The following is a 27,221-nucleotide window of genomic DNA, read 5'->3' on the forward strand; positions in this document are numbered from 1 at the left end:
GGTTATAATAGAAAACCAGTAGCAGGTCCCTGATCAATAGTGATGGACAGACAACAAAGAGAAAACAAACCAAGATGAAGTCACGTCCTGAGAAGGCATGGAAGATGTGTGATGTGCCTCAGTACTCTGCTCTAAACTAATAAAATATGGCTGTGCACCCAGAACTGGAATCTGACCTTCCAATTCTTCTTTTCCCCAGAAAAAAAAAAACGAAGACAGTTGCCCATCCTTGATGTATTCCATATCTGCTGCCAAATCTGCACTCCCCCACTCAGACAGAATCCCAAAATAGGGTGTGATGCTTTTCCCGTTGACAAAGCCATAAGTCACCGTGAGCGAGACGCACTCAATACCGTCCAATCAGCTAAATGGAAAGTGTCCCTCTCTTTCCCACCATTTCAGCACTCGTTATATCTCACGTTAATTAATATAGGCACTAGGAAGTGCAATGATAAATTACAAAAACCCATTAACCTGATTCTGTCCAAACTGGTGACATATGGCAACTGGTACGTTAGACAAATCTTCCTTGCTAATGTGGGAGTCCTCATGTCTGAACTCCATTAACACTAAAGCCATGAAAAAATATTTTTAATGTATGTACGTATGGAACGTATATCAACGTGCATGGACAGTGCATGCCTGTGGGAACATCAAAATTCATTAGATCAGTCTGATATGAGATATATTGAACAGGTTCCATCTGACGTCTGTTACTGGGTCGTTCTGTCCACTCCCAAAGGAGTGAATCATATTGACAGGTTGAATTATATCTCAAGAGATATTTTTCTCCCCTCCTCCAAAGGCCATTTGCAATCACGGCACATCCACTGCCTCTTAAAAGTGAGCTCATCTGGCACTGGGTTGCATTGAAGTCCTCCACCGTGCCTGAAGGAAGAATGCTTTTGGGCGGTGGGAACATGGAGAAGATGTGGTCTGTCCAGCTGTCCCTTGGAGTGCTAACCATCTTGACCATGACTGTGTGTGTCCCATCTACACACGGAGAGCCTTTTTTACTACAAGGTAAGCTGGAACACAGGCTAGGTGACACAGGTAGGTGGCTGTCTTTTTGCTTTGCTTTGCTGCTTGTCATGGCCATGCAACACTTGCTTACTCGTGAAAGAAAATACAAGCAACCTTGAGCTATACTAACTAATCAGTCAACATGGGTGCTACCCAGAGACTTGGTCATATTAGCATGTCCTTCTGCTCTGCAGCTGGTCGCATAACACATTTTGCTAATCAGTAAAAATATCGGATCTGGTGATAGCTGGTGTTTCTTTTTCTCCTCCTGAAAGAAAATTTCCAAGGAAATATATTAAAATATCAGAGAGTAGCAATTCCAGTATGTAGCATATGAGATCTGACAGCTCCTAAATGTCAGTAGTAGGGTGCTGCTGAACTTTTTTTTTATTCACGAAACTTCTGTTTATATGTTCTTCTCCCATAATTTAAATTAATCTTAGCTTGAACTTACTCTGCAGGAAAATGTCAATCATTCATCTCCTTTCTTAGAGATATTTGGCAGCAGAAAAAAAAAAAAGGCAGCTAAATATAGGCTAGAAAATAACATTGCTTTTCAAATGATTTTTCCTCTTATATCACCTATTTATTTTTGTAATGACAACCAAAACATTCCTGAGGCCACTCTATCCAAATACCGCTGCTGTTTAGTTTTTCCTAGAGTGTTTATATATTTTTTTTCTGTATCAAATCCCTCAAATGACTAAAGGTAACTATTTTAAAATCATAACTGAATACCAGACTTAGGAAGGAGGCTTATAGCACTCCACGCTAACTGCAAGTCTTACACAATGCGTCGCCCTGCTGCGTTCCTCAGGCTTATTTCTTGAGATCCCAGTCAGCACCCGTGGCTTCAGCAGCGGCATCGGGTGGGGATAAGCCTGGCCACATACCTGGAGCATCACTTGGGCCAGGGGACCCTCTGCCTATGTGGATTTCTGTGGCTGTGGCTACTGGGACGGATTCCCCCACCCTCTTGAGCATCCTGAGAGCTCATCTCTTACAATTTTTTTGTCTCATGCATGTAAAAAAACATTTGCATTCATCCCATCACAGCTATGTATGGCTGATGGCTGTACGAGACCAATTGCTCCTTTCTCACCTCCTCGAAGGGAGTGAGCAGAAGTCTTAAAGGTCCTGAAAGGAGAGGAAAATACATCTTTCTGCATCACTTTTTTGCATTTTACATGGGTTCTGTATATATTTTCTAGGGCTTGGCAAGGTCTGGGCGTGGGGCAGGGGTAAACAGACCAAAAATTTGGGGGAATGTCTGCTCTCCTGTTTTATGCCCCTCCCCAAAATGAATGCATCACACAGGTTTCAGATGCTCCTGGAAATCTGTTTGGCAGAGCTGGGAGGGTCTCAGAGCCTTGCTGGCTCTGATCACCCGATCCCCTGTGTCCATCAGATACTGCTGAACCTCTGACCTTCACAACCATTCATTTGAGGGCATAGCCACAACCACTAGAGAAAAACCACTCAGAAAGCTCCCAAAACAGGCCTCGTAGAGAAGCCCAAATTGCTAGGGGAGCCTGGGGAGGATTTTCCTGGAAAACAGGAAAATTATTCATGGCCGACAGCTACCGTAAGAGGATTCCTCCAGGAAAAAGAGGCTCGCTTTAAACTCCTCCACACCTTGCCTAGGGCAGGAAGAATCCTGTGCCACTGCAGAATGCCGTAATCCTGCAGTCAGATAGATCAGCCCCAGTGCTGAGCAAGGGCGAGGTTAGGCATGGAGCTGCAGAGCTCTCCAGCTAAGGTGCATGCATCCACGCTCACGAGGAGCTAGCTCCCACCTCCACCAGCCCTGGGGAAAAGGATGGGATTGGGGGGGGGGGGGGGGGGGCGAAGGGGGAGCGCCCCAGTTTTGAGAAGAGAGGGTCCCGTGGGTTGGTGTCTGGCTTTGCAAAGGCAGCTGATACACTCGCCTTGCAGGAGACATCTTAGCCTTAATTTTCATTTTACTGTCGGGGTCTGGAGGGTCCATCCTTTTTGGCACGAGAGACCAAGAATGGCGTTTTATGTGCTGCAGAGAACCGAGTGCTTCCGGAGAGAGAAGACACAAATCACGAGGACACATTGCTGACTCTGCTTCTTAATAAGAAACTCGCATGGCGGAGACCAGAAAATATCGGTAAGTGAAGGGAGATCCCAGCTTCTTGCAGCTGTGTTCATATAAATGCAAGGAACCTGCTCCTCAGGTTCCTCAGCAGAGTCTGACTGCTCAGAAAGTGGAAGCCCCGTGTGTCAGCATAATGGCTATATATGTGATGAGAGCCAGATGCTCTGCACCATGGGGCTTTTGGACCTGCTTTTGCAATGAGGTGTAAAGCTGCCCAAAAACATGCCCCCTAGATCCTCAGGCTCTCAACATTGGAGCCACCTCAGCCTTTGGAGCCACCTTTCCACCCACAGCCCATAGAGTCTCATGCACTTTGAGCTGCTGCTCCGTGTCATGCTGGCACGTTAAAAACAGCAGCATCTTGTGAGCACACACGGAAGGGGGAGTTAAGATTGTGCAGATTTTTGCAGAGGGGAGGTCAAGATTTTTCTGCCTATGTTATGTGACCAGACAGCAAATCTCAGGCCATCCTGTATGTCGGGACAGACTCCAAACTCAGGCTCACTGGAGAAAAGCTTGGGCTTTCCAGGACACTACTGCACAGCAAGCGGCCACATGGAGCCCAGAGGTCAGATCTTCCCACGGCCGCCACAGTGAGGGAAGGGGCTGGGCGATATGTGGTGGTCTCAGGGCAGGAAGCTGGTTTTGCAAGTGAAAACAGCAGAGAATGGGGCTCAGCAAAAATGTTACCATGAAAATCCATTCATCAGAGTCACACAGTGCTCCTCCCCAGCCCCTTGTTAATGCAGTGAGGCAGTGGTAAAATGATCGTGGGACAAATAGATAAATACAAATAAATCAAGTCCTTATACTAACAAAGGCATTCTTCTTGCAAAGGAGATGCATTCAAAAATAACATTTTTATGATTGCTTTATGGATTATTGCACTTATTACTCCTAGAGGAAAGGCTGCATTTTATGCCAGACAATTGAATATAATGAATCTCTGAGCAGAGCACAGACAGAGGATTTACAGCAGGCAGTTTCTCAAGGCATCATCCATAAATTAACTTCCTTCCCCCTGCTTGAGATAATCTGTTCCAAATTTCGACTGCTCTTCATTTTCTATTCATAGCAGCCATTGGCCAAGCTTACGCTTTGTGGGAAGCCGAGCCAAAATAGGCACTCAAAACTCTGAAAGAGGCAACAATGTGTAAACTAATAACAACAATAACAATAATAATTTTAACAATAATAATAAGCTCTTAAGTGGCACTTTTCACATACGGATGCACAATGACCTGTTTAAGAGGAATCTGCCTGAGGCCGCTGCTGGCAGTGCCAGGAGCTGAGCCCCACCGCCTGCCTCCCAGCCAGTCTCCGGCACCCTTCTGCCTCTCAAACCCAGCCCCGGTGTAAGGGGTTAGCTTAGAAACTGCTACTTTTATGAATATCTGAATGTTCTATGAATATCTGTCTGAAAATATTCAGGATTTTTCAACTAAATTGTTGCCTTCTTGAAGGAGAAACTGTGAATGCAGGCAGCTCTTTTTCTGGCACCCTCCTGCTCAGCCTCAAACGTGAAAAAAAAAAAAAAAAAAAAAAAAAAAAAAAAGAAGTCTGGCAGGGTGTCTGTGTGCTGAAGGCTTATCTGAAGTCAGGGGAATGATATCCTAAATCCCCTCGGAGGTGCAGAGCAACGCCTGCCGCCACGCCAGGAGCAGACAGAGCAGGCAGCTCCAGGGCTGGTTTTTGGCTCTTGCTGGGCCTAGCAGAGACATTCTTGAGCAATTTCCTGGCTCTTCTGCTTATTTTAGTGCATATTTTCACTAACTGGCACTTCAAAGCAGCAGATGGCTTTGCATTCTCCTTCCAGAAGAACTGCTGTGGTCTGGTCACTCAGCTTTGGCCGAGCTCATTCCGTGCGGTACTTTCCATTGTTTCAGCTATTGTGTTTAAAATAATTGTCTGCTTTTGGCATTGGATTGAGTCTGGAATAAGGTCCCTCAGCCTTCAAGAGGAGTGAGATGAAGATCCCCCAGCCCTTCCTGCAGCTTTCCTATTACTAGCCCAGGCCTTCCCCAGCTCAGCTGGAGGCCTTAGATCCCATTCACCAGCACCTGACTGCCCTGTCCTGGACAGGGTATCTCAGGGCACTTCATTCATGCATGAGCATAGGCTTATGACTGCCTGGTACGGTGCTGCTCAGCCCCAGCTCAGTCTGATGCAGGAAGCTGGTGCCCAGCACACAGCCACTGCTCAGGGAAGGGCCCACACAGACCCTGCCACATCTTATGCAGTTCCCAGGATAAAACTTAAAATGCAGCGAAGAGACTGGATGGACCATGTGGGGGCCGATGACCCCAGAGCTGGTAAACCCAAGAAGCCTCCCTTAAAATGGAGAGCCAGGGCCAAGACCCATGGGTCTGAGCACGGAAAGCCTGCTTCTCTGTCGCTATTTCTGCTACCTCTGGTTTGGAGATGCCTAACAGGAATTAAATGTTAAATAGGTCTTTCCCTGTCAATCCTTAATACGTTACATGAGGAAACTGCTGCTGATTTGAGCTCTGGGGAGCAATGCCAGTACTGATGTTGCTCTCCCTTCTTGCAGACTGGGAGCTGGCAAAGAAGTTTGAAGAGCTTGAACAGGTGAGAGAAGGAGATGCACAGACACATACATACCTACGGTTATGTGAATAATACCTCAGCTACACTATGTATGTTGTCTTGATGCCTGCTCCTTCTGCCTTTACATCCTGCTGCTGCTCATTCTGCTGCTTTAATGTGTGTCCCACAAAGGGCAAGGCAAAACCTGGGCTAAACAGCTGCAGAAGCTGGGAAAGATAAAAGCAGAGCAAAGTTGTAGAGTAATGCAGTCCAGGCTGAGACAGCTCTTGCCTCCACCACCGATGAGAGGCCAGCACAAGCCATGCTGGAAAAGAAAAAAAAAAAAAAAAAATGCCAAAGGAAATCTCCATGGAAGAAAAGGGAGGGAGAAGGGGAGGCTTGCTGCCTGCAGCTCATTGCATCAGCAGGCTGCAGCCGGCACTGGGTTCAAGCAAGGGGGGCAGCCTTGTGCACCTCACCCAGACTGACCCTTCTTAGGGCTCTCTACAAGCATGGAAGGCCTGAGGCATGGATGGAGCCTTGCCGTACTGTGTGGGCATGCACAGGCACACGCGGATCCTCAAGCTCCTGCTGAGCTCTACTTGGCATCTCTCACTTCCCAGTTAAAACCCACTGCGGGGGGTGCCAGGCAGGGGATGCCAGGCAGGGCAGGCTGCCAGCTCCGGCCGAGCCCCTCGATCCAGAGCCGAGGCACGTTGAGCTCTGCGGGCTTTCCACATAATAACCAAGGGAACTCAGCTAGAGCAGGGGGAAGGGACACAACGAGGCTTGAGTGCTCCAAAGGCAGATCCTCACAGGATGGTCCCACTCCAGGGAAGACCCTGCCCTTCCCAGGGATGCTGCTGGCCTGGCTGCCTGTTGACCCTGCCTCTCCTGTGCCGTGCTTGCCAGCAGGCCATGGAGCTCCTCATGATGGAGCAGTTACTCACTGCTGTGTCTGTTTTTTAACAGCTGGAGAAGTTGAAGGATCAGCTCTCAGCTGAGGAAGGGTCAGAGGTGGCCTATGCTTTGGAAAGTCTCTCAGCACCCCAGCCCAAAAAACGCGGTAAGTTTTGGGTTAGTGCCCCGTCCGTGGGTCTGGCTTGGCTGCAGCCATCCCATTCAGCCCTCATCTCCAGGGCTTCGTTTCTGCCACAAGACGGTGACAGTAAACATGCCCCAGAATGGGCTCAGAACAGCATTTCCCTCCATGCCATCGCTCTCTCGTTGCTGGCTGGCTGGTTTCGCAGCTGGGGAGCAGGGCTGGGTGCCCAGGTGGCCGGCTGTCGGCACAGGCCCAGGCCCCACTGCAGGCACTTAGGGCCGCAGCCCCCTTTTCACGGGTGACCATGGGGTTATTCGGAGGTGCCTTTGGTCTGAACGCGTCCCCGCAGCGCACCCCTCGCTCTCGGCTGGACACAAAGCTCGTGCTGAAGAAATAATGAGGCATGTGGTCTGCAGGCGCTCCCCTCCGCCAAGGTCACTGCCTCCCTGCAGAGAAAAAAGGAGCAATTGTTTGTGCTGCTGAAAAGCGGCAAGAAAAGGGATGTGGAAATCAAGCAGGAATGCAGGGAGCTCATATCTAGAAGGTCCCCAGTTGGTCCCCTCTGCAAGGAAAGCAGGACTGCTCCCTGCATCACGCATCACGTCCCCTGAGCTTTGTCTGTATCCAGCCTCTCAGGAGCATCCTGCACCACCACTGCTGCAAGGCAGGACAAGGACAAAGCCGTTCACACTGGCTTCCAGAAGACTCCTTCACAGAGCAGTGGCAGCTGTAAAACAGAAGTCGCTGATGACAGATCTGGCCCAAAGCCAAAAGAGCTACCCCACATACTCTGTGCGTGTGCAGGCTGCTGACCTGCCAGACAGGCGAAGGAAAATCCCCCTTTGTGCAAGGCTGGATTAAGCGCTTAGGTGATCCTTAGACAATCTGCAATTAATAAGCAGCCCTGGAGGCTGTCATTAATTTGGCTAAACTAATTCCTGCCCCCACCAGTCTGGAAGTTTCAGCTGTACATAAAACTGCTTCTCCCAGCCAGGTTTAAATTAGATTCTGCCAGATATTAAAGCAGAGAGTGTTTACTTTCATCTAAAGTCCTTCCAGTTTGGGAGGAGCTTGTGTCTTGGCCTGAGCACTGCTGATCCAGTAGAAGCTTTCTCCCAAGATCCAGGTCTCAAAAACCAGGCAGAAAACCCTTCTTATACTTGACAATAGGAGACCTGCACAGGGCTCAAAGAACCAGGCATGCTGGTGACACAGCTATTTTTTCCAACACCAAAATCCACATCTTTCCCTAATCTATTCTTTTTGGAAGATCCCACAGTGGTCAATGTTGTTCGGTAGCTGGTAGCAAAATGCTAGAGTGATTGAGCTTTTGAAAAAAAATGTAGTGTCTAGATCAGGTGTCTGCAGGTCAGTATCTGGCTTTTCTGGTTAGTGACAAGTGAGAAACCCTGAGGCTGCAAAACTGCTGGCTGGTAGACAGGAAAGAATAAGCTGATTCCTGATATTGCTGAAGTAGAGCAAAGGAATAGCAAACCATTATAAATCGAGCAACACAGAAACAACTTTCAGACCATTTCTTTGTATTTTAAGAAGCCAAAAGAGTCACCTTCTAGAAGTGTTATATGAAATCAAAGCCTATTACTGAGAGGTGCCTGGAAACCACAATGCTGTCGTAACACCCAACTCTCTCAAGACACTGGGCTTTTGAAACCCACTCCAGGGCTGCAGTGGGAAGTTGGAAAAAGTCCCTTGTATGCTAAAACCCTTCTCTCGTATCCCTCCCCAGCCTGCTTTTGGAAATACTGCATCTGAAGACTTGCCAGGAGTGAAAGACGAAGATGGGCCTTTCCCCAAACTGCCTCGCTGGGTATTAATGTGTTAAGAGTTTGTTCTGTTCTCACACTGTGCTGCTAATTTGGATGCCATCCTCCGTGACTGCACCACAGCCAAGTCTAACAGGCACCGTGACAGGAGCCCGAGTGGCTATGCACAGCCGCTCCCCGCTCCTCCCTCATTCAGGCTTCACCTTCCACCGTCTTCTGCTTGGAAGATGTTCCCCAACTTTTCTTGCTGTCCTGTGTGTGCCATTCAGTCTGTTGCCACCACATCCTCTTCCCCTTCTCACCAGCTCCCCCGAGGCACCAAACACCAACTCAGTCTCCCTGAGCTTGGGCCTCTGCCCACATTTGGAGGTGTTGCTCATGGTGGTGCCTGGGCTTCCCATTGCCTCCCACCAGCAGGTCAGTGATGACCCAGCACCCTCCGTTACAAAACAAAGGCAGGCTGGGTGCAAGGTTCAGGGCTGCCTGCCTTAGTTTGCTGAGCCAGAGCTGTTCCTTGTCGTGTCCTGCCAGCGAGCACAGTAGGTTTGGGGGAGGACAAGCACAGAAGTCTGGACCCTTTGGATATCACTCCAATAAAGATTTTCTGTTGCACAGAAGCATGTGCTGTTTTCTTTTTCGTCCCTTGCATAGGCCCAAGGGGGGGAGCATGTTTGTTACCTAATGGGTCATGTGAAGTTTAAAATGAAAAATACTCCTATTTAACACCTAGCAACACACGTTTGCTATACTATGCCTGAGGAATAAGCCCTTCCTTTGGCCAGAACTGGGAATGAGAGTCCCCTGTGTGGGCTGCTGTACTCAAGGGACTGGACCAGTCCCACTCACTTCTATCTGCTCACCCCAAAGAGATGTTCACCCCAAAGAGATGTTTTGAGAAGAGATTTTTTTTCTCTGGTCAGTGTAGATGCTGTTTTCTCCTACTGCAGAAGTATGTCTGCACCTGCCCAAAAGGAAGAAATCACAATCCCTCCATGCGTCCTCCATATAACCATTTTAAGTTCTGTTATCCAAGTTTACTTGCAAAGCAAAAGGACCGTGTTGACTGACTTTGACTAGAAGTGAACTGTCTCTCCAGGCCTGTCTAACCATGTTATTTAACTGCAGCTTGCGTACTATGTATTCTTCAAAACTTTATCTCTCCCAAAGCACTAATTACCATGCTACATTCATTGCCTAGGGCTCTGGCAAGATGTGCACGCTTCCCACAGCAGTACGTTGTGTGTACTTCATCAACAGGAGATCTATTCATCTTATTACAGGATAAAGCTGGCATATATAGAATAAAAACAGTTTGATTATATAGGTGAGGTCTAATCATATTCAAAACAAAGTGTGCTGTTAGCATTAATTCATTGCTTTTTCCTTAGTAGTGATTCAGAACAAATTTCCCATTTTCTGCTGAATTTGTGAATGTGAAAAAAGTACGTGGGAACATACATTTATATACCCTCACAACAGCATCAAATTCAGGAAAAAAGTATAGGCTATTGCTAAGAGAAGGGTCTCTCTTTCCTTTTACGTGTTTGGTGCTGCAGGTGAAGGGGAGCTATACTGAGTGCCCCAAGCTGGTGTTCAGCACAGGTGCCTTCAGCTCGCAGGAAATTGCAGTGCAATGAAAGGCTGGAGCAGCAGCGGGCTCCATCTGTTACCTGCTAGCTGGAGCCATGCATCCCCTGCCTGGTGTGACAGCTCACCGGTGAGTCAGGAAAAGGAATGCAGTGTCATGGCTATTTAACATCTTGCTCTGATCCCGTACACAGGAATTCCCTGGAGTGCAATGCACCATAGTGTTTAGCAGTGCTTTTTAGCCCGAGTGATGTTCTGCATCCTACCAGTGCAGTTACTTAAGTGTTCACGGTACCCAAACCACCCCGCTATTTCCTATCCTGCTGTGTTGGCTGCTTCTGCTGGGATGATGAGCATCACTGTTGAATGCAATTCATTTATGGGATTGCAGCAAAGGTGCTGATGCTCTTGCAAGACTCACCATCAGTGTGACACTGTGGAGCTCCTGTCCTTCCTCCTAAACACACAGGACAGAAAACCTTCCTTGGATGCCACCTCCACATCATGGCTGCTCGCACCTTACCCATGCTTGGGCAGTCACTGCTGCTAAAGCTAATGACCCACAGGCAATAATTAAAGGGAATTCACTTAGGCATCCTGGTAGATCATGTTGATTTATTAGCAGAAAATCCTCACAGGCATCTGAATGGGTTTGCAAACAGGCAGCACAGGGCTAATCTAGCATGCAATGGATGCTGTAGTATATCCTCACTTCATGTCTGTTGACCTGCATGCTATGCACCATGACTAAAGCTATCCAGCATTTATCCATGAACAAATCATGGCATTTATCCTTCCAGACATCATTGTACTTTAAATAGTGCCTGTTGATTAATGGATTTTAAAGTGTATTTGAGCCACAGGAGACTGCAGTGTGCTCTGAGGTGGATGGGGCAGAGGAAGAGAAAGGCTGTTGCTTTCCCCCCAGGTAATCAATGCAGTGTGACAAGAGCCAAGAGCAGGACTGAAGCTTTCAGGTCACAGTTACAGGCTACACTGCAACGGAGACCTCTGTCCTGATTTGCCTTCATGATTTCTTTCAGATGGAGGGCATTTCTACACCCAACTATGGGCTACAAAACACCTCTTTATTTAGAAACCCACACTAATACTAAATGACTGCTGGAAAACTTTTATGATCAAGCAGATCTGGTATGTTAGCATTGGATTCTTCTGATCGGAGTCTCCCAAAATGCATCCTACAATAACTGTGACCATGCTGCTGCTGACCGACAACTATATGAGTGGTCAGGAACACACAACTTCCATAATCTGCCCATATCCCCTACATATGGCTGCATCACAATCAGATTATCGGCAGACTGTCTGGGTGAGCTCAGTGCAATAAGATAACTGTTTACTAAGCCACAGGGCACACTTGGGATAGGTAGTTGTAACATACTCCAGAGGACAGGGGCTGAGACTGTCTGGGACTGCATTTGCGGATTCTTTTCTAGCATGGACAGAAAATCTTGTCTCAGGTCAGCCACTCAGTCCCAAACCCTTCATCTGCAAGCATAAAGGTAGAAAATGAACACTGGGACTAGGGGACATGTACTTGATGCTGCCTGCCCTTCTGAATGGGGACCTCTCCTCCCACTATGGCCTATATTGGGGCAATTGTCCTAAGGTGCCAATCTTTTGAATAACTTTAATCTCAAGGACGCACTGACTTCCCAACTCCTTTCTTATAGCTGACTGAGAGGCTGACTGTATTTTTCCCCATCTTGCTAGCTGATTGCCAGTTTCTTTGTGCCTCACATAAGATCAGGAAATAAACACTTAACTTCTATCTCTTGCCTTACTGCAACTCTCTGCCTAACACAAGGTAAATATGTGGCAAGATGTATTTTATTTTCCTAGTCCTATGTAATCCTTTCTCAGTGGATCATCTTTTGCAATTCTAAGGATGATTTATACCCAAGAATATCAATCCAAGGCATTTAGCTGACATGGATCATAGTCCAACAAGGAGCAGGCGAGGTTTAGAAAAGATCAGCTAAGAATCTGAGCAGTGATATGTCAGCAAACAGCTTTTTTTCAGCAATATTTTATAAGCTAGGAAAAAAGTGAAAAGCAATGAAGCAGGATTTAAAATTACCTGTTTTACTCTGAATTGAAATGGTGAGGACAGGCATACGTTTACATGTTATCAGACTAAGAAATGCTTGAACTTTTACAGTTGGACATGTGATTATGCCCCATGCATGCATCAAGAGGCTAAAATAAGGCATACGATGCAGATGGCTTAGGAAGTAGATGACTTCATATTTGGACAGTATCCTATGCTATGCATAGGGAGGACTGAAATGTATTCATCAGCTTAGAGGAGGAAACTAAAAGTCTCACCACATTTCAGGATATGCCATACAATGAAAACATTTCCAAATTTGGTGCGGAGATATGAGAAAGACTGTTAAAAGCATCAGTACAAATCCTAAGGTATTTTCATTTTTCTTATTCAGACTAACTCCTATGATATCACTAGATGTTTTTTTCCCAAATAGCAGTTCAAATAAAACCTGGGTTTGTCCCATAACTGTTAAAATCTCCCTTCACCTACAAGACAAACACCCTCTTGAAAGAAATGTGCAAAGCAAACTGTCTGCTTCTCATGGACTGCTGTTGGCTTCTCTGAAAGTTTTATTTTAAATCAAAAAATTTTAACAGTCCTTGCTAGGAAAATGAACTTCTGCAGGTTTAAGAGAGAAATGCCATGCAATTAAACTATATACATATTTTCTGTTTCCTCCTATCAGTGGCACTGTGCACAACTGTGAGAGCATTCTGACCTGATGAACTGAATTTCTTACTATCTGTAAATGCAATGTTTGTAAAATGCAATGTGAAATAGATTTTGCAGGAGGTCATTTCCTTGAGTGTTGAATCATTAGTCAATGACAAGACGTGCTCTGGTGCATCTTCCGCATTTCTGTGATGTTTCCAGTACAGCATCAATCATTCAGAACAGAAGCACCTGTAGGCAGAAAAGCAATAAATGTTACATTTTCCCAAATCAGGACTGCAAGGCTTGGATGAAGACACAGTAAGGAGATGGAAAAGCTAAGGAATACTTGTTTTCTTTTAAGAGGGTACTGAGTTCTAGTTCAGGGGCTTCAAGCTAAGCTGTGTCACAAACCATGTTATAAGAGGCCATCCTTCCCCAGGGCTCCCAACCCAAACCTACTGGCACGACTTGAGTACCTCCGTGTGACAGAGCAGGTGGGGCTCTCCGTGCCATGCATGCCCACACCTGGAGTACTCTGGCTTACTTGCAGAAACTGCTAACCCTTGGTGTTGCCAAGACGGCTCACTCCGATCCGGTCAAGAGGAATCCCAAACCGTCTCTTAGGCAGCTCGACCACTTTCCTGCAGGGGGAAAAAGGGAAAGAAGGAGGGAAAGAATTGGGAAAAGACATCATAGGAATAATCAGAAGTGTTACTAAATCTTTGATTCCTCAGTTCATGCCACCCCCAACTTTGTTGTTCAGACAGAAGAGCTGTGCTGCAGCAGCTGAAAATGTGTGTTTAAAAGAAAAAAGCTTCACTTCTCTCAGAAACGAATAGTCAAGAGTTGCACCTGTTTTACAGACTGACTGATGTTGATGTGCTAACCCTGCTTTTATCTGACAGCAAACAAACAACTTCACGGGTTAGCTGCTATTAATAAAAGAAAGGAGATGCGTAGCCCTCAGCCTCCTGTCCTCAAAAACCTATACATCAAGCACTTTCACACTAAACTGTAGGGAAATCAAAGTGGCTCAGGGCTGCTCTTCAGCCCACCGCCCCACAGGCAGCTCTGCCCCCTGCACAATGTAGGCACAAGTGGACGGGGGCAGGAGGGACTTGGGCTGCTGGAGTCATACTGAGCCTGGTTTGGTAAAATGGGGACTTCGCTTCCCAAACTGGTTAGCATGGGGGGTTTCTACGGCCGCATCAGTTGCAATACCGCCGTGGTCTGTAGTTAAACTGAGCAGGAGACTGTAAAATCATGTCAACGGGGAAGGCTGAGCCGTCTCGCAGAAGTTGTGCAGCTGAGCTTCCCCTCTTGTGGCCGTCTGGGGCCATAACAGGACCGTCTGCCTCCACAGCCTGCCGCTCATCTTCCAGGTAAAGCTGCCGATTTCAGCACTAACTAGGGACGGAGTGATCATTTCTATTTAAAACAGCAATTTTAAAGATTCCCAGAGTCTTTTTCCTTCTCTTCATCTACAGAACCTTCCACCTCTTCTGAGAACTCAGCACTTCTTGCATGCTTTTCCCATGCTTTCAAAGCTTCATAAATTGATGTTGACAAGCAAGATAAGGATCCATGCCCACTTGTAACCAGTGGGTGCCAAAACAGTGGTTGCTGTTAAGTGGCCCAGCATTTGGTTTGCTCTCTTCCAATAGCTTCTGGTTTTTGGCAGGTACTCTGCCTGCTGTATTACTTCAGCGGGTTAAATCTATTTAACAACTTTCATGCTTCAAAAGTCATTAACTAAAGTCTCTATAGGTAATCCTCTCTGATAGTACATGAGTGGACAATGTACTATCTGCTGACAGTGACAGGGTGCTCAATCCTCCGTTTTATTCCTGTAAGTGCAGCAGCCTCTGCCTGTTTCCACCTGAAGGTACAGCTTTTTGACTGCTTCACATCACGCATCTGATCCATTGCTCGTGCTGATGACAGTGTCAGACTGTCAGTGCAGTCATCAAAGCAGCTCAGGTGATTCTCATAAATGTGTCAATCCCAAACTCAAAAACTAGTCAGCTCCTCAGAAGTGATAACCTCGAAGTCAAACTGCAAACTCTGCTGATGATGCTGGGAAAGAAGAAAAATTTTGTGCAGTGTCTCCCCCACTTGCACGATCTCATTATTCAGAGACAAGCTGTTATAAAACCTTCTAAAATTTTTCACCACAATTTCCCCTTTGCATGTTCCCCCCACCCCTTGTATGGCACGTAGAATGAAACAAGATTTCCACACAAAAAGCATGTGACAAATTGGGATTACCATGTACTTTTGCAAAAAAGGCACTGTGGCTTCAAAGATGAACTAGAATTTCTTCCCCTCAAAAGGAAAACACGCTAAAAAGGCAAACAAAGAATGAACTGATTTTGATCTCTTGAAGTGATATAAAGACAAAATAGTTCTACTCGAGGATTTAAAAATTTTATACTTTAACACTTTGGGCTGCATTCAAAAAGTCCTAGTAGCAGACCGGATGGATAAGTGGAAAAATGTCAAGAAAATATTGCAAAACACTGTTTGGAGGAAAAAAAAAATAATAATAATAATAATCCAAAAATCCTGTAACATTGACTGGCTCTTGTGAATACTTTCCATTTTCAGATTAAGATTTAAGCATGTTATTAAATACTGACCGCACTGGGGATTCCATTCAAAAGAAGAGTTACCAGAAAAAGGGAACAAGACAGTTAAGTTCTTTCAGGTACAGAGAACATCCCCTTGAGCGTTGCCCCAGACATGCTGACTTTCCACAGCCATATCAACAATCATTCATTAGCCCTCCGTTATAAATTTGCTTATCTTCCAGCATGTACTGCGAAGGTACTGGTGTACTGTTGTATTGATTAAACCCTGACTTATCATAAGTTGATCAAGTTCTTGAAGCTTTTTTCCTTGGAAGCTCATTCTATACCCTTTCTGTCCATTTTCACAGCATGATGTTTGTCTTGCTCTTCAGGATGCGTACCACCATAGCTTCTCTTCACCCCAGCCTTGGGAACACCTAACCATGCCCCTTAGCTTTTGAACCTCAGGCATATTTTGGCTTTAAATAATCTCAGAACCAAAAAGGAAGTTTTATATTGAATGTTAGCTCACATCAGAGGAAAGAAGTGTACTAAAAAAATGCATGGCTTTGAACATTCTTTGTTAGCTGGATGGCACTTTGGGGATAAATGAACTACCGTATATATTATCCATCACAACTGAAGAATTACATATCGTGCAACCAGGATGCTTTCTGAAGAGTTTCTGGTACCATGCTCAGACACACCTTGCAACTGACTAGTGAAATTGCTAGTGGCTAAAGCTAAGTCCTGTGTATCCAGGACAACCTGCCGGCAGCTTTCTTCCAGCTTTATCACTGGTAGGAGCCATCTAGGAATTTACCTCTGTTTGCCTTTAGTATCCACAGAGGTCGCAGAAATTCTGTCGATCGGGGACCCAAATCCTGGGAAACTTCTTTTCTTCTTGGTCTCAGTCACTTCATTCTCCAGAGACACCAGCTCATCGAGCAGGAACAGTTTGGCTGCCAGGTTGGAGGCAGACTTCTCTTCACTGGCAGTTGGGTGTGCTTCCATTCCCAGAGCAGCAGAAGGCTCCAAAGGCTGCAGAAGAAAGCAGGGATATTTGTTTGCTGCTGGAGGTCCAGAAAACCCTTTTCAATCAATATCAAAGCAGCAGCCCTTTAAATACACAATCACTAGGATGCTAAACCTGGGCCAACGTTTTAAAACAAAGTTTTTTTCTGTGAAACTTGGTCATAGTCCAACCACAGGAGTTTGATATAAAAGGCTGGGATAGTTTTTGGTAGAACAGGACTCCCCTTCATTATTATTGAAAGAGTCATCAAAATCATAAATATTTAGCACTTCACAAAGCCCATTTTTTGTGGGCCAGCTCACTATTGTTATCTCATCCATGTGACCAGTTTCACTTACAGCACGAGCTGAATAACCATCACAGGGGTGACCTAATATGCTTATATCTACGTGGTCCACACCATAGTTGTGGTGGTGAAACTCCCTGCTACTGGTGCGTGGCATAACGAGTGATGGAACTTATAAAACTCTGACCTTTATATAAGGAGGAGCACATGACCAAAATAATCACAAGAGTGAAGCAACATTTAATATTTTTGTAAAGGATCTCATATTGTCCTCTGATTTTCCTTTCTATTAATTTTAAGTGCCATTGAGTGATCCTTTCTGTTCCCTTTCAGGGCTATAAAACTTTCATAAAGGTCTACAACAGAATTATACCTTAAAAAAATGAATGAACTCTCCCTCTGATTAGTGGGGATAATTATCTACAATAATGCTTAAACTGGAAAGTAAAAAGTAGCCTTTGTTCTTGAGAACTGTATGCAGTTTTACTTATTTCATCTTTGAAAAAGTAAAGAGAATGCTAAAATGATAATCAGAGGTAGACAAAGGTTTTCCTGTTATGAATCACCAAACAGAGCACAACATCACAGATAAGCAAAGAGAGGAGTGTTGGGTACAAAGGAGGGCTTATAAACCTATGAACAGAAAATACATGAATAAAAGAGACTAGTAAAATCCAGTAATTTTTCATTAAAAAAAAAGGAAAAAAAAAAAAGAAAAAATAAAATGGAAAAAAAAAAGAGAGCTTACTTGTTCACTCATTTAAGTCACCAAATTTAAAGTAAGTATGAGCAGTTACTTTATATTATTATAATTTATATTTTTAATATTTTTTTATATTATTTATATTATTATATTATATTATTTATATTTATATTTATATTATTTATATTATTATAATAAAATATTATTTTTTATAATCAGGGCATGCTCACTTGAAGCCAGAGAGCAAGGCCAAAGGATTCATCAGCATTCTCCAGGATGCATCTAACTTCTAAGCTCATCTTAAAAACCTGTGTAAAGAGCCTACAGCCAAGCAGTGCTACTTTGATTAAACTTTATATCCTTGATTTTTATGACATGAAACCATTACATAAGTACCTTTGCTGCCACATCTGGTGTATGTCAAGATGACATAAAAGAGAATGCACTACAAGTATTTTCAGGTGCAATCTCTACATATCTTAGTGGATGAAATGTGGAACGGGAGTTCTCCCATTTCATCCACTGCTTTCCTTTGCAAGATTAGGCAAGTTACTTTGTTCCTTCCCTCTCCTGATCTCTTGTGGCTCCTTTCATTTGTAAGTGTTGAGCAGGGGGTCTTCTGTCCAGGCTCTCCTTATGGCTCCTGGAAGCTGCTGACTCCTCATGCTATTTGTCTTTTCAGAAAAAGAAGGAAAATCTCCCTTCAGTGTTAGCTTGTTTCCCCCCTTTTCACCACCCCATTTTCCCCTTTCCAAGGAGATCTCCCTCTGGACTCACTGGGCAATGTTTTAACACAGGGAAATGAGATGGTGTTTGAGGAGAGCCTGTTTGAATCTGGGTGAGACTTCATTCCACCTGTCCTCTCACCACCACGTACTGTGCATCAGTTTTCCTGCTCCTGCTTTGCCTTTGCGCCATCAATATGCACTATTCATCATTCAGTGTATGCCCTCCACACGCTACGCCCAGGAGCAAATTAGGAAGAGCCGTGTTAGGTGACAGCTGCCAGAAACATTCACCCACCTCTGGAGCTGCCTCTGCCAGAAGCATCGAGCTGGAGTGCCGCTGCAGCAGGGTGATGACGAGGGCCAAATGCACCACAACAAGCTGAAGCTGCAGCATCTGCAAAGGGGAACAATCCATTAATGGCTCCATAGCCACATTCCCAGAGGAGAGAGAGAAGGCAACAAATACCCATGAAAGGCTTTACAGACTGATGGTGGAAAGATGAAGGGAGTATCTCACTTCAAAGGTCTTTAAGAAGTGAAAAGGAGACCCTGTTCCCATGGTTGTTAATAAAACGTATCTTACAGAATCGCTGTGTAAAAATCAGCAGCCAGCCAGTACCAGCTGAGTGCCCCTCATTTCTGGGTGCAATACCAGCTCCCTCCTCTTCACCCCTTCAGGACCCCGTGGATCTTTTGATTCCTTTCTGCACAATGACCCACTCCTTGCAGCGGGAGGAGTAACAAATGCAAAATTGGGTTAAAACAAGGTAAATTAGACACTCACTTGTAAACAGAAAGAATTTGGCTCATGACCACCCAGGTTAACCCTGACCTCCCCACATGGTGGGCAGGTGCCTGGAGCTGTTACAGAAATCACATATCCCCCTAGCAGCATTTTGAAAGCAAGGCTGAATTTCACTAGTCTCTAATGCGAGATAATGGTAGCCACAACTTCCAGGATCTTCTGGGGATCTTAGAATAAAGTTTTGGCTGTTTTTATAGCTCCCACAACCAGGAGGAACATGCATAGGAAGACATTGCTGAGACTGGTATTGTTGCGACCACATGCCACTGCTGCAGAACTCCAGATGCCTCCAGAGCCTTAAAGGAAGAGAGGTTCAAGTCTTGGTAGGACTGGGAAACTGCAAGGATTTCTTTGGCCATGGATTTGGGCTAACATTGTTTAAGTCCTTGACTGGATCGAGCTCTTAAAACCTGACATACCTCTGACTTGACCAGGTGGGAATATTTCAACTGATGTTAATAAGAACCAGCCTGTTTCCAGGTTTGGCCCCAGAGTATAATTCAAGCCTGCTTCTATGACTCTTTGCTGACCCTTCTCTCAGCAAAAGCAAAAATAGAAAGGAGGTATAAATACATTTCTATGATGCACAGCAGTTGTTTTATCCTTTGCTTAGCAAATCTGTAAGACCAGGCAGAATACACATGGTAAAAAGCATTTGGCTTTGCACTTTTTCCTGCACTACAAAAGAGAGAAGCCCCAAAGTGCTTGGAGTCCAGTTTTAACAAGATATATCATTTACACAGTTCCTTGAAACTCTGTTTCTTGCTTGGTGGCTTGTTTCTTTTTAATATGTTTTGCATGTGCTTCTGTTATTTGGTTACCCTATTACATATCTTCTTGATATTGTCCTTGAGGATTCGTTATAGTGAGGAATATAGCAGCTAGTTGTCCTGCAGGGGTGAAGCAGACTAAGTTCACTGGGATCAAGGGACAAAGACAAAGCAGCAAACGAGGTGGTACCACTGTCTCTCAGCTTGATAAGAAGAGCCATTAAAGCCAGACAAGAGTTTGGCTTGGTGTTTTTAAAGCTGTAGCCCTCGACAATGTATATTTTTGTACGTGGCTGTGCATTGAAATTCGAAGTAGTAGTCTACTACCTTCACAGGTAACCACATCCTGATTATTTGGATACAGGGACATAAAAATAAATGGCAAGGTTAAAAACACATGTTTATTATGCTTTAAGGTCTGTGCTGGTATTCATTCATCCCAAGGACCAAAGAGCTAAAAATAGCAACTGGTACACTAACCAAAATAAACATTAAGGCACCTGCAACACAAAAGACATTTGATTAGCTGGTCAGAACTTGACGCCAGTGAAATTGGAAGCAGAGGAAATTGTAAGGACTTAAAACTTGGCTCTAATTCCCATGGAAATCAGTAGCTAAGAAGAAATGTCACTGGTTTAACAGGGAGCAAAACTCTGTCCAGCAAGATCAAGTTGTGCTGGATTTTCCTGCAGTGTTGTGACCAAGACAAGAGAAAGGAGCAGTTCAACTCTAGAAAAGTGTCTGCAAAACTTTGGGTGCAACGAGGACTATGGTAACATAATTATAATCACACTATCTTCTGCCAGAATGGAACTTAGTTCACCACCTTCAGCCATGTCATAGGATCTTAGACGTTAAAAGCAGTTGTTGCTTTTTGTACTCGAGCTTATCTGTTGTGATTGGGCACTCAGAGCCCCCCCATGCTGAAAGGGGTTTCCCAAACCTTGTAGGTACCCCTCCCAGCCATGCACTGGTTACTGCTTCACCCTATCTACATTATACCTTGTCCTGTTCTCAGAGAGACCTAAAGCAAGGTTTGAGAGCATTTGTCACTGAAAGAGAGAAAAAACAAAGCTCTGACAAACACATGGGCCTTTGGAAGATGCACCCTTCCCACTTAGACTGAATTTCCAGCCTTCTTACTCATTGTAAAAAACACTTTTCCACTGGTTTCACAGAGATAGGTCAAGGGATTGGGGTATTATTCCATGTCTTTAGTATTTCAGGGTCTGGCCTGGTGTTATCTGACATAAAATATGGCTTACCCTTCAGTAAATGTAATTGCAAGTCTGAAAATCAGACATATTTATGTGTTTTAATGATATTTTAGCTTGAAACGTGTCAAAACTCAAATTCCTCATACCGTTAGGTATCTTTGTTGCAGCTCCAATTAAAATACAATCAAAGATAAAAGGGAGAACATTATTCTACCTTATCAAAGCAGGATAAACATTCAAAACTTTTTTAAGGAATCTGTGCAGAGATATTTTCCAAGAAAAGATCACAAGAAAGCAAAACTCTTTACCAAACAGAAACTGTTAAGTCACCAACATCAAACCAAAAGACTTAAAAGATGTTTTTCTTAAAAAAAAAAAAAAAAAAAAGCAAACCCACACCACAAAACTTCCCCCCCAAAACAAAAAACAAAGTGACATCCTGAAGATAAGTGGGCTGAACAAACCCCAGACAGAGCGTAATTCATCACCAAGCTCCAAACCCATTGCCTGTCAAAAACAGTAACAGCTGTCATTGTTCTTACCCATTTGAACTATCATATTTCACATTACTGCAGAGATTACTCTGCAAGTATAAATCACAAGAGCTTTATTTTTCTTGCTAGCCTGTTAGCAAGAGAACTGAGGCAAGACATCATGCCTTGCACTGTAATCTTTCACTCCAGCTGCCACTACACGTTGATGACTGTGCTCTGGCTGTTGTCACAGCACCAACATGGGACGTGTCCAAGCTCACCTGCAAATGAGGACCTTGCTCTTGCAATGATGTGGCTGAGCCCCGAAGCCCCTGGGGCTTTGTGCCACGTACGCCCAAATCAAGCTGCCTCAGAGCCAAGCCCTAATTGTCTCCTGGGCGCTGGGAAGCTCCCAGCAGCATCCATTAAGCTCCAGTTCTTCTGCTGTATGAGCACTGGGATGGTGCTGGAGAGCCTCCATCACCTGATAGCTCTCAGGGTCTCATGCTGTGCAGGGTCCAAACAGTTGGGGTAAATCATGGCTGTGTCTGCAAGCCAGCTACTGACTCATTGTGTTGCTGCTCCAATGCCATAAAAGAGGAAATGAAGTGCTGCTACCCATCTTAAATCTTTCACCAAGTCTTAACACTGGCCTCACCAGCCTTGGATCAGACAGCCTGTGGGAATCTGCCTTATAAACAAGATTTTGATGGGTGAGTTTCTTACCAAGAGAACAACTTATAAATAGCTCTTGGGAAGGTCTGAGAATAAGCCTGCTCCTGCTAAAACCAATTTGCCCTACTTTTAAAAGTTGTAGGATGGATCCTCTGAGCATATTCATTACCACAAAGCCAAAAATATGCCCATAGCAGCAGTCCTAGTGATTTCAGAAACTCCTAAGAGACTATGTTTATCTGAAGTGTAATTTTCTAGCCGTGTAAATATCAAAGAAAAGGGAGAAAAATCAAAATAAATCCCACCCTCATAAAAAAAAGCAGAGTCCAAAAATAGGTTAGAGTGGTGTTTTTGTTCTCACCCCACAGATGAGATATAGAGCACTTCTTACGTCCTGCTTTCTAAAAAGATACTGAAGCACGACATTGAAGCATGGGGCTTTGTGGCAAAAAGAAATGCAAGCAGGCAGTGTCAGGCACTTTATGTTATTAATAATGCGCTTCCTGGAGTAGGTTTAGGTTTTTAAGCAATGCCATATATTCTATTAGACATATGGTATAGACACTGTCAATTTCTACAATGTAAATTTCCCTCTATTTTCAGTTTCCCAACTATGTAGATAAATAGATGCAGACAGGTTTCATCTGATGTAACATAAAATTCCTGAACTCATGCAAGAGGTTTAAGTGACTAGTGGCTAGACTAGCAAGAGGACTAGTGATTTTCAGAAAATGTCTAGGTATTTTTGTGTCCTAAATGAACCGTTTTGCCTGTCAATATTTCAATGACAAAAACGTTCCACTTTCTGAAGATGAAGTTCCTTAAAGGTTTCTCAAGAAGGCATTTGGGACCACTCATCATTTTTCAATGTCTTCATTTTAATAATTACTTTCACTGTAACGATACAGCTTCCAGTGTTTGGTCCTAACTACCTGTGTTTCATCACGAGTTATCTTAGCTCACATTGCACTGCAGTTTCTATTAAAAATGCTGACCCAGCTACTGTCAGCTGGGCTTTTGGGAGCAGACGTGTCCAGAGGATGCTCACGCATATGGCCATTCATCCCATCGCTATCGGTTTGGTCATGGTTTGGGTGGTCCCTGCAGGGCCTGCCCAGGCTCCCCGCTGACTCTGCCCTCGGGGGGCTCAACGGGTGTGTGAGCAGTGCTCAAATCACACCGCTCATACCAGGAAAGGCTGAACACGTGGCACCCTAATCTCTGTGCAAAGTATGGACACCTTGCAAAACTGACTACACTGCCATTTCTAGTGGCACATTTTAGCAAACTTGCTTCAAGACCATGAAAGTAGGAAACTAGGAAGCAGCAGATGCAACCAGAAGTCATAAAACACATCTAGAAGCCTAAGGACTATCAAATAAAACAGACGCTGTGTACTATAAGAAAATATCCCTTAACGAGAAGAGCCTATTTCCACCTTTCCTAAGTGAGACGGTTGAGTGAGTTACAATATTCTTGGTATGCACAATGGAAAACAAAACATTATTAGATTATTATTCATTGCCAACAAACTCTCAGCCCTAAATCATTTATATATTTACTGAATGAACATGCCAATTTTTCTGAATGTTTCTAATAGCTTTGCATTTAATTTTCTTCCTTCATCTTTAGCATGAGAACTAAAGCCTTCGTTGTTGGAGTGCCATTTCCAGCATTTAAGAGAAAAACAAGAAGCCATTGTATCAATAAAAATTGAGAAATACATTGTGTTTTCCTGCATTTGTAAAATTCATCTCCTCTTCTAACAGCATTGGAGTGATAAATGGAAATTCTTCATACTTGATATGACAAGTATATTATCACTATATATTACCAATACAAAGACATAGGACATTTAAAGGCCAGTAAAAATATCCTTCAAGATATGCCTTCAAGATAAGCTCTTAAGAGGCAAGAATGGCATTGGAATTTGTGATTAAGAGAATCAAACCCTTACAATGATTTATCGGATAAATATTTTTAAAAGTTTTGATCAAGGATATTAACATAAAAAGAAAAGTCAATTAAGTGGAAGAATTGCAAACGGAAATTAGAGATTAATCTGGTTCACTAGGTTTACTTAGAAGAAAAGGAAAGCTACAATCACTTGCAATTTTGGCAGGGTCAATCAAGAGAGTTCTTATACCACTTGTATGGCTCAATCTTTTAAATTTACGGTCTAAAAAGCCCAGAGAGGTAACTTTGTCATTAATTCAAGCCCTAATCTGCTGAAATCAGCATGGCAGGTATTTATAAATACTGACAAACATCTGGTCCAGCTTGATATATTTTGCAGCTTTTCCATCATTTATACCATAGCTTTGGTGGTTTTTTGTTTGTTTGTTTGTTTGTTTGTTTTTCCGTTGCTCCTCATGATACTCAAGTATGTTACAAGAAAAGGAAGGCTGAGTTGCATTTTGAACACAGGTGAGCAGAGAGAGATAAGTGTAATAATTTGCCCCAGGCTCCCTAAAAGAATCAGTGGGCAGGGGCACAAAATGTCCTCGTAGTTCCTCAGCTTTCAGCTCTGCACTCCCCATGAGAGGACAGTCATTCCAAATTGAAAAACCAACGAAGGAAAGCTAAAGGCAGTGTGTGCTTCTGCTTTGAAAAATAGTGGGATCTGAACTTTACAGTAGCCTCTGGACATCTAAAGCAAAGGTTATACACATGTATTTACTTGTATGACTCCAGTCTGGGAGGCAAAAAGAAATGGTGAAATAGTTTTGAACCCAGAATGGAGAAATTACAAATGACTATCACTGAATCAGTCTGACTTCATTTACAGTGGTACAAAGCTGAAGTAATCAGATCACTGGATAATGATAATTACTCTGTCAGTGTAGGAATGTTTTTGCAGGATTATTCTGTTATTGCAGGAATGTGATGGAATCTGGATCATTTTGCTAATTTGGGACATTTATCTAATACGGGACTTAATAAAACCTTTTGGCAGATTTATAAATTAAAGCAAAAATATTCCCCTAAATCAATTGTTTATATTGTATTTTACAACATACTACATGCAGCTAACTTGTCTACTGCAAATGATATTTAGTAATGCAAAGGAACTATTCTGTCATAGCTCTTCAGCTTATTTTAAGAAGTATTATGCATTTGACAATAAGACACACAGAGGAAAATCCATAACAATAAAAACAGACAGCAGTTTACTGCAAAGCACTGCAGAAGCATGAAAGCAACTAGTCACTGTTGTAAAATGCACTGACACATCTTGTTTAAATATTGTCTGGTTAACTGAAGGAAATAAGTTTCCACAGAATATTATTTAATTTTAGTACCAAAAATACTAGGTGATAGGCACCTTATTATCCTAATCTCAAACTGGAAAAAGAAGCTATACTTTTCCCTTCTGACATGGGCATGTGTGGACTTCATGCATGCCTGTTAATATAAAAATATAGAAAAAAAATAAAAGAAGAAAGCACAAGAGGGAAGAAAGCAAAGAAGTAAACAGAGCACAAAGACACACAAAACATCCCAAACCCCTCTCTGTCCTCACTCATCTTACCTTGCATTGGATACAAGCAATTCCAACCTTAATGGTCCTGCTATGTTCTTTCCCTTAACTTATCCCTAATGTTCAGCTTTCTTTCAGAGTTTTTATAGTCTCTGCTGTAGGCTACAAACTCCAATCCCTGCCTGTGCTTTCTCTTACATCATTTCTAAAGATTTTCCACTGATCCTTGCCCTAAACCTTCCTCTGTCTTGCACTCTCACACACATACTTGCCTCACGTTTGTTACATTTATTGCTCTGATCAAGGTGATTAGGTTATGATTTAAGGTTTAGGCTTTTGTTGTGTGTGTTGTTGTTGTTGTTTTTTGTTTTGTTTTGTTGTGTTGTGTTGTTTGTTTTTTTTTTTTTTCCTTTCAGAGAATGAGACAGCCATGGGAGTGGAAATATTTTCAGCATCATCATCATTTCTCTAACCTCTCATTTCAGCAAACTGCTGTAGAGAAACCTAATGTCCTGAAATACATATATATAGAGAGAGAGTTGTATTTCCTGGGGACAACAGAAATAACTTCAGGACTACATTTACTTTGGGAAGAAATTAATTACTATGTTTACCAGAGCAACAATATTGTAAGCTAAGCAGTAGAAAAGGAGTGTTTTGTAAAAGCAGGTCACAATAACTTAAATCTTTCAGACACCTTATTTCAGTTAATGAAATGACTGCAGTGAGCTGTGAAAGTATCTTCCCTAGGCACTACCAGAGGACTTTTTCTTTCTCTCTTTGCCTGTGTACTAGAAAGAGTCTATCTTCTCTTTCACCCCTTTTTGTTTATCTAATTTCTTAAGTAATTTACATAGAAATTGTGAACAATTTGGGGGTCTACAATTCCAACCTGTGCAGACTCCTTAGCAGTTTATTCATAATTATTTTATTCTCTTAACAGATAGTCACACTACTTTCAGAATAGTTTTTAGTCTGACTTTCCAAAAATCCTTCCTACAAGCAACAGAGAATAAAAGGAAATTTCAAACATAGCTTTGCATTAGGTGGGAAAATGTGCCAGCCAGGAGCTGAGCCTTGGATTTCATCATCTGTCTTGATCAGAGTGATTAGTAAAAGGCAAGAGGTTAATCATATTTTAACACAGCTCATTTCCTAGATGAAGATGGCAGCAGAATTTTGCAGAGCTGACGTGAATTGCCAAATCAGGATTGTTCATTGCAGGGCATGTTTTCACCACACTCCCTGAATGAGATATCAGGAAATAAGAGCAAATGGAGAATGAGAGGCTGGTTTGGATCCTGAAGACAACGCAAATGTACAGCTGCAGAAGACAAGGAGATATAAAGCAAGTATTTTTACAGCATCTCTCAGTACAGGCAGATATTTTAAGTATGGCCTAGTCTAGTGCTGCAAAAATACACATTAGGAGCACCCATGTCACGCTGTAGCACGTAGGTTAGGACTGTTTTCCACTACAGGGTATGACAGAGCAGTAGTGGCAGCAGCAGAAGCCCAAATGGGCCCTGTGGATACACGAACTGCAGCAGAATCAAAACCACAGAGCCAAACAGCAGCAAACTTGTGAAAGACAGCTCAAAATGCTGCCACTGGAAGAGCACCGGGGCTGCCTCAGCTTTA

General features: G+C 43.5%; 2 protein-coding genes across 6 annotated transcripts in view; one reads left to right on the forward strand and one right to left on the reverse strand.

Moving 5' to 3' along the window:
- The first annotated feature begins 817 nt into the window (after positions 1 to 817).
- Positions 818 to 20,456, forward strand: UTS2B (urotensin 2B). 2 transcript variants are annotated; one of them, XR_004753124.1, is made up of 6 exons: positions 818 to 1,023; positions 3,056 to 3,157; positions 5,697 to 5,734; positions 6,665 to 6,758; positions 8,485 to 8,992; positions 20,445 to 20,456. XR_004753124.1 is itself a non-coding variant. In XM_035334240.1 (5 exons), exons 1-5 carry the CDS (start codon positions 900 to 902, stop codon positions 8,508 to 8,510), a joined length of 384 nt encoding a protein of 127 aa, XP_035190131.1. In that variant the 5' UTR covers positions 818 to 899; the 3' UTR covers positions 8,511 to 9,138. The 2 variants fall into 2 exon arrangements, 1 of the variants encoding a protein (XP_035190131.1); XM_035334240.1 differs by lacking the exon at positions 20,445 to 20,456 and having other exon boundaries at positions 8,485 to 9,138.
- The window catches only part of OSTN (osteocrin), a 55,210-nt gene continuing 38,695 nt past the window's right edge, over positions 10,707 to 27,221 (reverse strand). For 2 of the 4 annotated variants that reach the window (XM_035334238.1, XM_035334237.1), the window contains exons 3-6: positions 18,455 to 18,553; positions 16,230 to 16,447; positions 13,398 to 13,477; positions 10,707 to 13,085 (exon numbers count right to left, since the gene is read on the reverse strand). In XM_035334238.1, coding sequence (XP_035190129.1) covers positions 13,063 to 13,085; positions 13,398 to 13,477; positions 16,230 to 16,447; positions 18,455 to 18,553 — 420 coding nt within the window. In that variant the 3' untranslated portion in view covers positions 10,707 to 13,062. Of the gene's footprint in view, positions 13,086 to 13,380; positions 13,478 to 16,229; positions 16,448 to 18,454; positions 18,554 to 25,631; positions 25,751 to 27,221 lie in introns of those variants that run through there. The other 2 variants (XM_035334236.1, XM_035334239.1) reach the window with 2 other exon arrangements.

The sequence above is a fragment of the Oxyura jamaicensis genome, chromosome 9 (assembly GCF_011077185.1).
Source record: "Oxyura jamaicensis isolate SHBP4307 breed ruddy duck chromosome 9, BPBGC_Ojam_1.0, whole genome shotgun sequence".
In the NCBI taxonomy this organism is placed as follows: domain Eukaryota; kingdom Metazoa; phylum Chordata; class Aves; order Anseriformes; family Anatidae; genus Oxyura; species Oxyura jamaicensis.

Coding starts and splice junctions, on each gene's coding strand:
- UTS2B (XM_035334240.1), top strand. CDS start 900: ATGCTTTTGGGCGGTGGGAACATGGAGAAGATGTGGTCTGTCCAGCTG. Junction 1,024..3,055: donor AGAGCCTTTTTTACTACAAG/GTAAGCTGGAAC, acceptor TATGTGCTGCAG/AGAACCGAGTGCTTCCGGAG. Junction 6,759..8,484: donor ACCCCAGCCCAAAAAACGCG/GTAAGTTTTGGG, acceptor ATCCCTCCCCAG/CCTGCTTTTGGAAATACTGC.